At 43.7% G+C, this 14,408-nt stretch overlaps 1 protein-coding gene across 1 annotated transcript in view; it reads left to right on the top strand.

The window, feature by feature from the left end:
- Positions 1-14,408, top strand: part of EIPR1 (EARP complex and GARP complex interacting protein 1) — a 79,020-nt gene that overhangs the window by 4,470 nt on the left and 60,142 nt on the right. The window contains exons 2-3 of the mRNA XM_048498154.1: positions 2,167-2,250; positions 11,029-11,161. Coding sequence (XP_048354111.1) covers positions 2,167-2,250; positions 11,029-11,161 — 217 coding nt within the window. The remainder of the gene's footprint in view (positions 1-2,166; positions 2,251-11,028; positions 11,162-14,408) is intronic.

Raw genomic sequence — 14,408 nt, 5'->3', positions numbered from 1 at the left:
ATTGTGGTGTTCCTGCACTTTTAAATGTATAAAAAAATACTTTCAGTTTTGCTTTTAGTTAAGGGAAATCATAGTTGTGGATTCAGGTTTTGAACATAGTTTCTGAATTCTTGACATGCTCTTGTATGTTTTGATGCATATTGAACTGGTAGCAAGGCATTCAAGAGTCCTCAAGGGTACTAAGTTTGCAGTGGTTGTCAACAGACTCAATTACATGGAGTGTCGGCCACTTAACCTGCTGACTCCAAAATACTGTAAAATTTTCCGTGGTGTAAAAAAAAAAGCCCTTATAATGGCAGTCTCCAATTACATCGAAATGTCTCTAATAACAAAAGCAGGGATAAGGATTATTGGCTTCCTAGGCTTACTCATGCCTCTCTTCTGATACAATGGTTTCCACAGCACTTCATCATATAAACAGATAAGAATTATTAGCAATCAAGTTGGGACAGAAGAAGGAAGTGTTGATGTTCTGAGGCGGGGGCTGATGTCCAACCATGGAAAGCATAAGGAGGTTTCCCATACCTCTCTGTGCTCCTGTTTCTCTTTCTGACCTCCAGGGTTTTCTCAGGGTGTTACTGGACCTATGTGGACAAATGGCCACACATGTTGATGGGATGAAGGCAAGGGGGTGAGACTGCCCTTTCCATGGAGCTGCAGTTGCTAAAGAGGGAGCAGAAACAACATCCCAGTTTCTGCCGCCTTCACTCTAGCTTCCTTAGCCATGCAGTTCTCCCTCCCTAAGGGTCCTGTAGCCCAGAGAAGGATCTCTGAAGGTCAGACAGGGCTGAAGGAATGAAGAAGAGTAGGGGAAAGCTGCACATTCTATGAACAGAGAGCTGGATATCAGCCAGTAATCCCGAAATTGTGGGACCCAAAATTGGATCCCAGCTCTCTTGCAGGTGGTTCACAAGACCGGCGAGGAGGAGGTACAGTTTAGAAAGGAGCCCGGGGAGGCTTTGCCTTTGCATACACATAGGGTGAAAAACAGCCATGAGATACCCTGTAGACCTGTTAATTGTCAACCAATTATGGTTGTATGAGCTTTCCTTCTGTCAGGCTTCCAAATTATTCATGCCTTACTAAGTATAGCTGCAACATCTGACTATAAAGAATGCCTCTGGTTGCAGCAGCATTACCTTCTGTGCTGTCCAGGACCTTGAATGCATGTGGCCCGGTGTAATCCAAACTGCCTTGCGTAGAAGCAAGTGCCAATAAGCCTGTTTATCTGGACGCCAAGAAGGTCTACAAATCTGTTTCTTCACTTTGAAGGAGAAGGTTGATTTAATGTATAATCAGAAAACAGAAGGAGCACCTGAGAAATCATCTTTGTTTTATGCATCCATGTAAGGTTGGAGAGCTATAAATCACTCTTTCTGAACTGGAACCATTTCCAAGATTTAAAATGGCCACTAAAAGTGTTCAGCAGTCTTGATGTAACTTGCTCAGCACAGGAAGTACCTTAAAGTATCCTCTAAATCCATCATCTGGCGAACAAAGTAATGTATTAGCCAGGACTCAGTTTTAAACAAATCCTTGAACAGTTTTTGTTAATTATTTTGTTGTCTTTAAGCTTAGTGAATGGCACCAGAGGAAGCCGGTGTTTTCCCCGCGCCGCTCCCTGTCCCGTCTTACCTTGTCCCTGCTGCTGGCACTCTGCAGAGGCCAGAGGACATGCCTCCTGGTCTCCGACCGTGGATGTGTCACCATGGCTACGGGGGGGGGGGCATGTCCCCTGGCCTCCACAGAGTGCTGGCAGCCGGGATGAGGTAAGACGGGACTGGGAACGGCATGGCCCGTGCAAAGGCTGTGCCGCTGGCGGAGGATGCACCGGCATTAACAATGCTGGTGCACCTCCGCTTGCCTGCCCTTGCAGAAAGCGCCTATGTCTGCTTCCTGAAAGATGGTTATAATTGTAGGAAAAATTGTCCACGTCTAACACTTGAAGCACAACACATTTGTGGGACCACCAAAGTCATTTAGGAAGTAGGAGGGGTAGAGACATGGGAAAAAATCCTTGTAACAAAGAACCTGCACAGGAAAAAAAAGTCAAAATACAGATGGATTAAATGTCAAAACACTGTTCTTGGTAACTGCTGTCCTGTATGTTCCAAGATACTAAAATGTGTTGGATATGATTGTATTTTTATCATTCTTTCCCCTTAGGCACGAGCTTTAACACCCCAGACCGCAGAAACAGATGCAATACGGTTTTTGGTTGGAACACAGTCTCTTAAATATGATAATCAGGTAAACTTGTCTAAAAGCTGTATGAAAATAGAATCAGGATATTTTTTCTTCCAGCCTTTAGCAGGATAATGATATTTCCTTGCCAAACTGAATCTGAGTGTGCCATTTTAAAAATATTGTGTGGAGTCTTGAACAATGTTTAGTTGTGAAGCTTTAAAAGAAGAAGACTCTTGTTTGTGCTGGCAACAGCTCATCAGATAAAGAATATATTACATTGAGGCAGGAATGTGTGTGAACATCTGGCAGTTCAGTTCTCTTTCACCTTTCCAGGCCCATGACCCACCTTTAGACCCCAAATAGTGGGAGGGGTGGGACTGAGTTGCAAGACGATGATGGGAAGCCATGTGACATCACATTGTGGAACTAGCAGGCTGCTTGTTTTGTTCATGGAGGTGAATCCATATTTAAGGTACTCTGGGTCAGATCTATAACCTATGCCAGTGGTGGTGAACCTTTGGCACTCCAGATGTTATGGACTACAATTCCCATCAGCCCCTGCCAGCATGGTCAACTGGCAGGGACTGATGGGAATTGTAGTCCATGACATCTGGAGTGCCAAAGGTTCGCCACCACGGACCTATGCTGTCTTTGTCCTGGGGGAGGGTCTTTCTGCAGGGGCTACCTGTGCTTGTGGTTGAGCAGCCATGTTTTTACAGTGTATTTTAACCAAAATTTTTTATCTGCGATTGTCCTCTGTTCCCTGAATTTTACTCCTCCTTTGTTCCCTCTTAATCCCACCTTAGTTTACCCTTTTGTTCTATGACTTTTTGCAGTCTCCTGCTTGTTGTTTTCTTCTTTTTTTCCTTTGCCTTCCTGTTTCTAATGCCTCTTTACATTTGTCCTCCAGTTGGGTAACCAGTGCTTTAATTTATTATTTTGATTTTGTTTGATAATCACAACTGCTGGCTCTTTAGCTGGTTGTTGGCCTTTTGTTATAATTCAAGCCTCATCCAGAGGCATAGGACTGTGGTGGTGAACCTTTGGCACTCCAGATGTTATGGACTACAATTCCCATCAGCCCCTGCCAGCATGGCCCCATGCTGGCAGGGCTGATGGGAATTGTGGTCCATAACATCTGGAGTGCCAAAGGTTCACCACCACTGGCCTAGGACCGTGGTGGCGAACCTTTGGCACTCCAGATGTTATGGACTACAATTCCCATCAGCCCCTGCCAGCATGGCCAATTGGCCATGCTGGTAGGGGCTGATGTAATTGAAGTCCAGGACATATAAGTGCCAAATATTCGCCACCACTAACCTAAGACATTAATCATGTATGGGTGCCAGCCATTTGTGCTGATCGCAGCAGGGCTGCCTTTCGAATCTAACAGATGTTGATTTTGTTGATTTGAAGATGTTTCCAGGGCCCCCCTAGTGTTTTCTGAATGGTGCCCAGCATGTCAATTACCACTGGAAAGACTTAATCTGGTTTGTGCCATAGTTTCTGAATCTTGATTTGCAAATAATGATATTTAGTGACTTTCTCATGTTCGTTTTCATTGACCCTGCTATCCCCAGGTATTGCTATATTGCAAGTTTTCTCATGGAAATAATTCAGAGTTTGTAGCAGTTTATATTTATTTGATTCCCTTTTGTGTGTTTTAATATCACCACTGTTAGCTGTGTTTTTTGTTTGTTTATGCCAGGGGTAGGGAACCTGCGGCTCTCCAGATGTTCAGGAACTACAATTCCCATCAGCCCCTACCAGCATGGCCAATTGGCCATGCTGACAGAGGCTGATGGGAATTGTAGTTCCTGAACATCTGGAGAGCCGCAGGTTCCCTACCCCTGGTTTATGCCAATAAAGGCTATTCTTTGCAACGTAGGCTCATGATGGCCACTTTTCTTATCCTTTATCACTGTGATGTCCGGTGTGTTACACGTCAACACTTTGTCTTTTTGAATTCAAAAACCCCATAAGATCTTAACCTTCTCATTTTTCGTGATTTTCTCTGAGTGATGTTCCCACCAGTGTTTAGCAGTCCTGATGATGTAATTCTTGCATAAATTCTAGTGGATTATCTTGGCTATTGAGTCGTGCCTCTGCTTGTACTCCGTCTGGGCAGTCTTTTTGCAGCAGCTGAGTATGTGATCTACAATTTCGTCGGCTTCCTTGCACAATCTTCACTTTGCATCACCTGAGGATTTTTCGATTCTGGTCTTGATCATATTTGTCCTAATCGCCTGCTCTTGAGTGGTTAAAATCAGTGATTCAGGTTCCTTTTTCAAAGTTCCGGTTTTAGCCACAGCCAGGTTTTTTCACTGTCCACCTTGTCCTTGATCTTGTCTAGAAATTGGCTGTGCGGTGCTTTGTTTTATTTATTCATTTTTATTAATTAGTATTCATTTGTACCTCCACCATCTTCTTAGTGGTAACCCAAAGTATCTTACAGCATTTTTCTATTATCCATTTTATTCCCATGTAACCCTGTGAAGGTAGGTTAGGCTGGGAGTGTGTCTGGACCTAGGTTACTCAGCAAGTGTCCATGGCAGTGTGGCGTGTCAAATCTGGGCTTCCAAAATTATCACCCTCTGCAAAAGGGTGGTAACTGTACAACTTACTCATCACTTACATCCATGCATAGAACACTGACTGTTGTCCATTTTGGCCTTCTAATAGTTTTTAAGAGACATGTTACAATTTTCTCAGAAAAGTAGTGATACAGGGACAGGTGGAACAATATTAATTTTAAGGTTATTCTGAGTTTTGTCAATCTGTGAGAGTTAGTAAAGAAAAATTGCCTAATATTAGACTTGAGGTGGAAAATCACAGGAGATTAATTCTTTTTACAAGAAGAATTATAAGCTCAAGGGAAAATTAAGCAACATACTCAGTTTACTTCAAAGCACATCATGCAATTTTGCTGCCATAAATGCTACATGTGCTAATGTAGTAGTGTAATAGTTAAGAGCATTGACCTAGCTTTGGAAAATGTGCATTCAAACCCGCAAATTTCCATGAAGCTAGGTAATTGGCCTTGAGCCATCTGCACACTTCCCGCTTAGTATATTTCATAGAGTTGTTGTGAGGATAAAAAATAAAGGAAACCCACGTATTCTACTTTGAGCTTCTCAGAGGAAAGATGAGAAAATGTACTAGGGAAACTGATAGTATTGGAGACATGAGGCATTGTTAACTGTGGGATCCCCATGCAGCTAATAGGCCTCCTCCTTTCAAGTGATACCATTCCATTGTTCGTACCCTCGCCCCTTCTTCATATCTTTTACCACCAAGGCACTGCATTGGCTTCATTGTTATGGGTAGAGAGGCTGTGCTCTCCAGCAGAAAGGGACATGTGGATGCTGTTTCCCAGCAGCTCCCCTGTCTCTCTAACAATGGACTCTTATAACAGCTGGTCTACCAACATACATGGAGAAGGCTGGTTGTGTTGACAGTAGATAGACATGTGCCTTCAAAGTATTCTTTCCCATTCAATTTTGTACAAAGAAGACCTGACTGAAGATAATTCTGACTTTCTCCTCAGACCAAAACACCTGTAAAGATGGCTTCTTCTCCCCTCCCCACTATGCACCAGCATTAATAATTGAAGTGCAGGGCACTTGCTAGGGGTGTTAATGAGTTGATGGGGTTAATGGCCTTTGGCTGTGCTAGAAGCCATCAGCTCCTCAGTCAATGATTAATCCCCAAGAAGTGTCATGAGCCTCTATTGTTATTGCTTCATTTAGCAGCCCCCGTTTCTATATAAGCCAGGTAACAGTGACTTGTTGAAACACTTTTTGGCAGATGGTGTCTTGACATCAAGGTTGCAGGGCCTAACTAGGTTTTAACTCGCAGGCAGGCTGATAGGCAGGCTGGCATGAGTGAAATCCCTTAAACGAGTTTGAAGCAATAAACCATGAAGGGGAAAAAAGCTGCATTCTGCTCATTAAGCAGCAATATGGAAAATGCAGTGGAGGGAAATCAGTGGCCTCTGCTGTTTAAAATGTTGTTAAAGAGTATTTGTCAGACTGTTCCAATGAATAACCTTTATCTGTGGTGTATGAAGGGTAATAATTAAGAGAGGCATTATTTTTAAAGGTTTGAGATTTCCAAGCGGAGGGGCGATATGTGCTGAACTTTGGCAAATCAAATCATCTCTTTGCAGGTTAATTTTTGCATTATCAACTTATCCTCTCTGTAAACTAACAACTTAAGCCACCCTCCATACTTGGAGTAAGAAAGGGCTAAAACACAATCAGTTTAAACTCCTGGATGGTCTTCTATGCTTTGCTTCTGTAATTATTCTCTGTGTCCTTTCCTTTGTAAATTGTTTTTCATCTGCCCTAGTTTTTTTTTAAAGGAAGATTTCAGCGACTTTTTTGTGGATTGGAGGACTCATTTATTTTGGCAGTGTTAGGTGTTGTTCATCTTGGTTTAGGATAGTGGCTTAAACTGGTTGCTTAGACTCGGAGCAGAGCTATGCTCATGCTAGAGGCAAAAAGATTTCCTTCATCGTTGTCCCCTCACTTACTACAGCTGTGTATCCTATTGAGCTATACACAAATCCCTTGACCCTAGGAATAAACCGGGGAGGGGGGAGGGAAGGGCAAATCCCAGAATGTCAGTAACTTATGCTGGCTGTGTGTGGAATCCAAGTCAGTATTATATCAAATTCAAAGGTAATCAAGAAAAATACAGGATGATTCATAGTAGGCTTGCCCTTGCCCAATCTGGACCTGGGAAGAAGAGCTTTTCATGATTCCCACTATGCCCAAGATTTCATGTACTCCAGAAACTCCAGGGGAGTTCTAACAACAGGCTCCCATTCAAGTCTTTCCTTGCAACTAGCAGACCAGGAAATCCTTGAGTGGACCTGTTCACCTCCAGGGTCCCAGGAAAAAGAAAGTGGAGGGGTACAGCTGACACCTGACCCAGGCAGATGAATACATGCTTGGTAGCTTGGGGCCTACCAACCTCCCTCCGAAAGAGGATGCAGTCTTTAGATCTTGGCAGAATCCCTTTATAATCCTGAAGTTCAGCCCCAGCCTTTGCTTGTTCAGCTCTAACAACTCTCTTGTCCTTTAGACTGAATGGTAGCTTATTGCTAAGATTTGGCTCTCTAGGCCAGTGGTGGCGAACCTATGGCATGGGTGCCAGAGGTGGCACTCAGGGCCCTCTCTGTGGGCACGCGCACACAGAGTTCATCATGTGGGGGGGAAGTGGCCCCCCACACTCACATCTAGGCTGGCCGGGGCTGCTGGACTTGATGTGTGTGCACCTCAGTGAGCTCCAGGTGGCTGCTGCACAGGGGAGGGAGGGCAGAGGTGGTAGAGAGGTGCAGAGTGGTGCATGTGGGACTTGCTGGAGGCTACAGCAGGTTGGCCCCTGCTCGAGGGGGTTATTCAGGTTAAATTGCTGCGTTGGAACTTTGCAATAAATAAGTGGGTTTTGGGTTGCATTTTGGGCACTCGGTCTCGAAAAGGGTCGCTATCACTGCTCTTAGTCCTGTAGAGATCCCGAGACCTCCAGTTCCTGCCTCAACTTTTGTGGCGATCCCAAGCCCTCCAGATCCTGCCTTGATCATTGTGGAGATCCCTGGTCCTCCAGATCCTGCCATGTTTATTCTTTTCTGCTTACCTACCTTCGAGCCTTGTTGCCAATTTGCCACATACTGACTGGCCTGTAATGTAATGTCCTTAGTTTTGCTGAAGTGATTAACAGTTGCAATGTCTGAGGAATCCATTGCTCTTTGTCAAGATAAGTGAGCAGCGGTTTTTGAATGCCCTTCTTGGGTGTGGGTGAGCACAGCCCTCAAATCCAGTGTAGACAGGAGAAATAGTCAGGTTATCCCAGTTCTTTCTTAAAACCATGTCAGTCTCTTTCTAATTCTCCCCACCCCCACTGTGAGTGCTTGTGTTTCAGTAGGAGTATCCGTTTTTAAGGAGTGCTTGAGGAGGATCTGTTTTGTGTGGTTTCAGGAGTTAGCTTAACACATAGGAGTTAAATGTATACCAGAGTGTTCACCTTAATGTGTTTTGAGAGGCCTAGAAATGTGTGGCTGTGAAATGAATGGGCGTATCTCTGAACAAAATCGGTGTGAAGTCAGGAACGTGTGCCAAAAATCCCTAGGGGCATGCTGCAAAGAGAATTTCACCCTAAGAAATGGAAGATTTGACTTCTTTCCCTCCCATGGGATGTTGCTGACCAACCTGAGAAAGCTCAAATGTGACACCTCATTCTCATCTCACCTTTAATCCTTTCCATGTCCCCTTACCCACAAGGGTACAGAAAATAATAAGGAGAAAATCCCCTGGAAAATATGACATGCCATATTTAATAACACTTGTCCTCAGAGCCAGATATGGTTCTGATTCATCACGCTGGAGAGAAGAAATCAGCAATGTCTGACTTTGAGGGACCCGAGATAGGGCAGAAGGCTCTTTTGCTTTATATACTGAATGACCCTCTTTATATGGTCGGTAGGGGCATATAATACATGTTGGTTGAGCAAATTGAATTTTGATTTGTAGCTCACCTTTAGGGAATCAATTTCACTGCCAAGGAGACTACTTCATAATTTCAACGTGAGGCTTCCTGTTTTTAGAGAGGGCTGGAAGCATATAGATGAAGCAGCCAGCCTGTGCAATCCGATCTGCAGTGTTTCAGCAAAGACTTGGTTTAAAAATGCTGCTCCGTTCAGGCAGAACTCCGAAAAGGTTTTTTTTGGGGGGGGGGTTTTGGTTTGTTTCCAGTGTTGTAGACATCTTGCTTAGGCAGACAATTGTACAGCAAGCTTGAGAGAACATCTGTCTCTGGATGCTTTTCTGGCGTCCGGCTTGTTTTGAGCTCTTTTATTGTGTAAGCAAACTGGAGACGGAAACGAGTCTTCTCTGGACAACTGACTATGCACATGAATCCCGTGCGATTATAGCTGGAAAGGCGAGCAGTTGCTTGGCGATCCATGCCTTATATTTGTTGAGGGCATTGGCCTGAAAAAACAACAACACTCTTTTGTTCTCTTCCTTCCTCACCCTTTATTTTTGTTTTTAGCCAGTACTTAGTTTTTAACTTCAGCTCAGAATGAGGGGAATAATGAGAAGAGACAGTGAGGCTCATGGGCAAAACCCTGATGGGACTCTTATGATTTGAAGAAATTAAAGGCATGTTAAGTAATATAAAATGTTTAGTTGATGCTTTGCTTTTACTTAAGCTGCATGAATAGTACTTTATTGTTTATTAATTAGATTTGTTAACCACTCTCCCTGCATCAGATGGAGGAAGGTTCTAGAACAGTGATTCCCAACCAGGGTTCCGTGGTACCCTGGGGTGCCGTGAGCATGTCCCAGGGGTACCGCGGCAATTCTACCGGCCCCCCTCACTTTTGCGGTGTCTCCCACCGGCACCAGCAAGGATATGGAGCTGGCCCAGGGGGCAGGGCCTGCCGCAAGTTCTGCAGCCACTTCCCAGCCCCCGTGCTTCCCTTCACCCTGGGAGAGGAAGGTGGGGGTGGCAAGCAGGGGAACTGGGAGGGGAAGGTGTGGAGAGGATTGCAGGTGAGATATGAAGAGTGCGGTCAAGGGTACCGTGACGTCAAAAAGGTTGGAAAACACTGTTCTAGAAACACTCTGCCTTCTATTCTGGTAGTCAGGACTATTCCTTTTCTGCCTCTCTGGATGATACCAAGGAACCTAACAACCTGCCTCATCTTTCCAGCACGAATTTTCAGTTTTAGAGACTAGATGGGGATTCTGCAGCAGATATTTGTGACAGCGTTCAGCTTGTGTAGCGTAGGATGCTGTTTGAACTTCAGTTTTTGCACTGCCGCCAGGTTATGAGGTGCTTAACAGCCCATTTTGTTGTTTGCTCTGAAGAAATTCTCAATAATTTCAAATGGCCTTAGTGCCGTGCAACAGCTGTATCCTTGAGAAAATGTCATTCTATGTAGCTTTATGCACAGAATCTCTGTGGACTTCCTCTGGTCTATCTTTGTTGAGAAAGTGCATCTGTAATCAAGGATGGAGATCTTATGAATCTTAAATATAAGCTCTCCGCATTAAATTCTTTTTTTCTTCAAAGGTATTCTTTTTTTTCCTACTATTTTTTCCTACTGAATTTGGATGCACATGATATCCTATCTCAGGTTTTGGGGGACGGTGTCTTGATTTGATGATCACATTGGACAGATACTGATAGGGAAGAGCACAACTAGGCTTTGGTTGAATCCTGGTTTGTAGGAAAAAACCCCAAACTATAGTTAGTTTTTTTGGCATAAAGGCAAAACTACCATTTGCTGAAAACACAGATGTCTTCTGTCATCAGGCTTTAGCCAAAACCAAGTGCAGAGAGCATCAGTCCTAAGATCCCCCAGGCATATTCTCAACAAGAGCAGTCCAGACCAAAATTAGAAGGGGGGCACTTATTTAAACCAGTTCTTCCTTATTAGGGCTTAAGGAACTTTGAAGTCAATGGAACTTTTATCTGACTAAGCATACAATGAATTATGCTGTTAAGCGCCCCTTACTAAGATGGTGGCCATGAAGCAAGTGAAACTCAAGCAGCGTCCTATGCTACAAGAATGTACCATGGCCAGATTTGTCTGCTGCAGAATCACTACCCAATCTCCGATATGCCAAATTGTTGCTGGAAGATGGGGGAGTTTTGTCAGCCTGCTACAAGATTTGCCATTATGTCTCAATCATGCTGCTTTTTCAATTATTAAAATTCTACTAATATTGAAAATAAAATAAAAACCTATACTTTGTTTTGCACATTCATCATTTATAATTAAGACTGTGTGACCCATGTAACATTGTAACAGGCTTTTTATTGTATTTGTAGATTCACATCATAGATTTTGATGATGAAAATAACATTATAAACAAAAATGTTCTTCTGCATCAAGTTGGTGAAATCTGGCACATGAGCGCCAGTCCGGCTGATAAAGGTGTATTAGCAACTTGCTTCAGTAAAAGTAAGTGTACTTTAAAGATTTTGTTTTGCTTATTTACATACCAAATGATAACGTATATGCTGTATGAAAATGGTCTTATGTGTAACAACTTTTCTAATGTTTTAAATTAAACCATCTTGTTGCAGTGTAACTTTATAAAAATGCAGTTTGTATTTGAATTGAACACCATTTCTTGGCGCCATCCTCTCATGTATTGAACTCACTGATGCTTGCAGGGCAGGACATCTCAATGGAGCTTTTAAATATTTTTCTCCTTACTGCCATTGGGTGGAATATTGGCAGCTAGCTGCCCCTCTCAGTGCCTGAAAGCAATTCCTGGTACCTACGAGTGCACCTGGCCTAGAGTGGCCAGCTGGGGGAGTTGGAGGACTCTGTTGGAGGACTCTGTTGGTTCACCAATAAACCTCATCCAGAGAACTAATGCTTAGATTGTGGCACAGCTAGAGGTGCCAGGGCTTGGGGGAAGGGGGGAGGTGTCAGGGAGGAAATATTTGGAAATTTTGCAGAGCGCTGCAAGAACTCCTATGAAATATTTGTTTTCCTTTGGGAATGAGAGAAATGCTTTTTAAGACAAGTTTTTATTCACTCAAAATCCATAGCATGAAAAAGCCTGAGGATTTTTAGGGAGCACTGAAAAAAATGCTAAGCAGAGCACACACACACATACACACACACACATCCTTAGGCACAACATATGTTTTAGATGAGTTGCACAGTTGCTGATTTTGTGTTGGTTGTAGCAATTGGGATTCTTTTCAGTATCTGTAGTTGCCCAACAATATAACATTTTTCCCCCTAGAACTTGAGCCAGTGTGGCATAATGGTTAGAAAGTTCGAGTAGGATTTGGGACCGCTCGGTTCAAGCCCCTACTCAGCCATGAAACTCACTGGGTGACTTTTAGCCATTTAATCGCAGTCGACCCGATCTGCTTCATTGCATTGTTTTGAGGATAAAATGGAGCTGAAAGCTTTGTTCACCACCCTTTGGAGAAAGGTCAGGAAGAAAATATCGATTCAACTGGTTGTGGTGGGTTTTCCAGGCTATGTGGCTGTGGTCTGGTGGATCTTGTTCCTAACGTTTCACCCGCATCTGTGGCTGGCATCTTCAGAGGTGTATCACAGAGGGTAACACACTTCCCTCTGTGATACACCTCTGAAGATGCCAGCCACAGATGCAGGTGAAACATTAGGAACAAGATCCACCAGACCACAGCCACGCAGCCCGGAAAACCCACCATAAACAGAACTTGAGTTTGTTTTTAAATCTCCTAGTTGTTTGGCCCTGTGCGTATGTTTTAACATGTACATTTGATGTTAGGGCAACCTATTGGCTAATAAAGATGTTATGTGTAGAAATCTGTTCCTTATCTCCAATAGGGTTTTTTAAATGTATAAATGGTAGCCATTGCAAATTCAGGTTGGAGTTTCTGATACATGGGCAGAAGATGAATTAAACCACCAACAAGAAGAAAATGAGCACACCAGGCAGCACTGTTTATTTTACTGTGTTTGGTTTCTGCTTTCAATAAGCATTTATGCAAATGAGCATTATTTTTCTCTTCCAGTTTCATTGTGTCTCTCCATTCTACTGTGTGTATAGACTAGTGGGGTACACTGCTTGGGGTGTCAGAGCAGAACTACAGAAGCCTAGAGTCAAATGTGCTTAGTCATGGGGATCACTGGTGAATTTCGGTCAGTCCATCTCTCAGATTAACCTACTTCTTAGGGTTGTTTAGAGGATAAAATGGAGAGGGCAGAACTATGTGCACTGGTATGATAATCTCAAAATTGCATCCTGTCATCCCAAAACCAGGGGTATGTGTGGGAGAATTTCTCTTTCATGACAGCCGCCTCTGTTTACGGTGGTTTTGGTCCAGGGATTGCCCCATGCCAACAAAGCTCCTCCTTTGCCATGTAACACTATTAAGTGGGTTTTTTTACACATCAAGGTATTGACTTCCTTCTGGGCTGTGATGGCAGCTGTCTGTCTCCAGTCCCTGCCTCTCTTCTCCCTGTCACGTTCCTCTCTTCCTCAGGCTGTGTATCCAGTCCCTTGAGGCAGCTTTCCCCCTTTCACTGATCTCCCCGTGGGCTTGTAAAGACTCTGCTCATTGGGTGAGATTCTGCTCTCTCACCAGCACCAGCATACCATTTCCAGCTCAGTTGTTTTTACATCTGACTGAGCTGTGAAAGGCCTCCTGCCACTGGCTAAGATCCACAGGACAGCCCTGCCGGCCCACAGCAAGTCACAGCTTTCAGGATGGGATTTAGTGTGTGTGTGTGTGTGTGTGTTTTATTACACTCATTCCTATTACGATTGGAAAGCGCCGTGCTGCAGACATTTGAACTCTGAAAATTAAAATGGTTCATTCTCTTTCAGGTACTATGTCAAAGATTTTCAGAATTTTATTTCCTATATCTGGGCCTGTTTTTGTGCACCTTTGAGTTTATCTGCTTCTCTACGGTTTTGCGCACCTGTGGCTCCTGTAACTGAAAACAATGTGTGTGTTTTCAGTCATGATGGGGCTGTTGGGGGGGGGGGGTGACGACTTTGCTTTCGCTTTTGCAGGTGCTGGGCTACTGTGTTTCTCTGAAAATAAGACAGTGTCTTATATTAATTTTTGCTCCCCAAGATGCGCTATGTCTTATTTTCAGGGGATGTCTTATTTTTCCGCTCCACAGCTGCATGGTCTGGTGTTCTGTTCGACGAGCATGCTTCCAAACAAAAACTTTGCTACGTCTTACTTTCGGGGGATGTTTTATATTTAGCACTTCAGCAAAACCTCTACTACGTCTTATTCTCAGGGGATGTCTTATTTTCAGAGAAACAGGGTATCACTTCTTTCTGTGGCCTTGGAGTTCTGTGGCTGAGTAGAGACTCCAGGCTGGACTATGTGAACTGTCTGCTTGGGATCTCTTACTCACATTATCGAGAGTCTGGCACGTTTTTCGCCAGAACTCCCTTTCTGTGTTCCTATCATGTCTGCAATAAAAGCCTTGAACCAATCAAGTGAATTATTGTCTGAACGGGGGACTCTGACACATCTACAGTCAGTTTCCCAAAGACTGGCGATGTCTTGAATCCATGCTGATTAGAAGAGCATGAGGAAGGTCCAGCTGTGGTCCATTGTTATTAATTTATGATCTGTATGAAGTAAATTTGTCATCCTTGTCTGGCATTTACAATGAGGCTGTGGGGAAAGCAAGCAAGAATAAGAATGAGATATTTAGCATTGTAAAAGGCAAG

Source organism: Sphaerodactylus townsendi, linkage group LG01 (assembly GCF_021028975.2).
Source record: "Sphaerodactylus townsendi isolate TG3544 linkage group LG01, MPM_Stown_v2.3, whole genome shotgun sequence".
Lineage (NCBI taxonomy): Eukaryota > Metazoa > Chordata > Lepidosauria > Squamata > Sphaerodactylidae > Sphaerodactylus > Sphaerodactylus townsendi.
The sequence above is the reverse complement of the archived record's forward strand: the minus strand, read 5'-3'. Positions and strand labels throughout refer to the sequence as shown.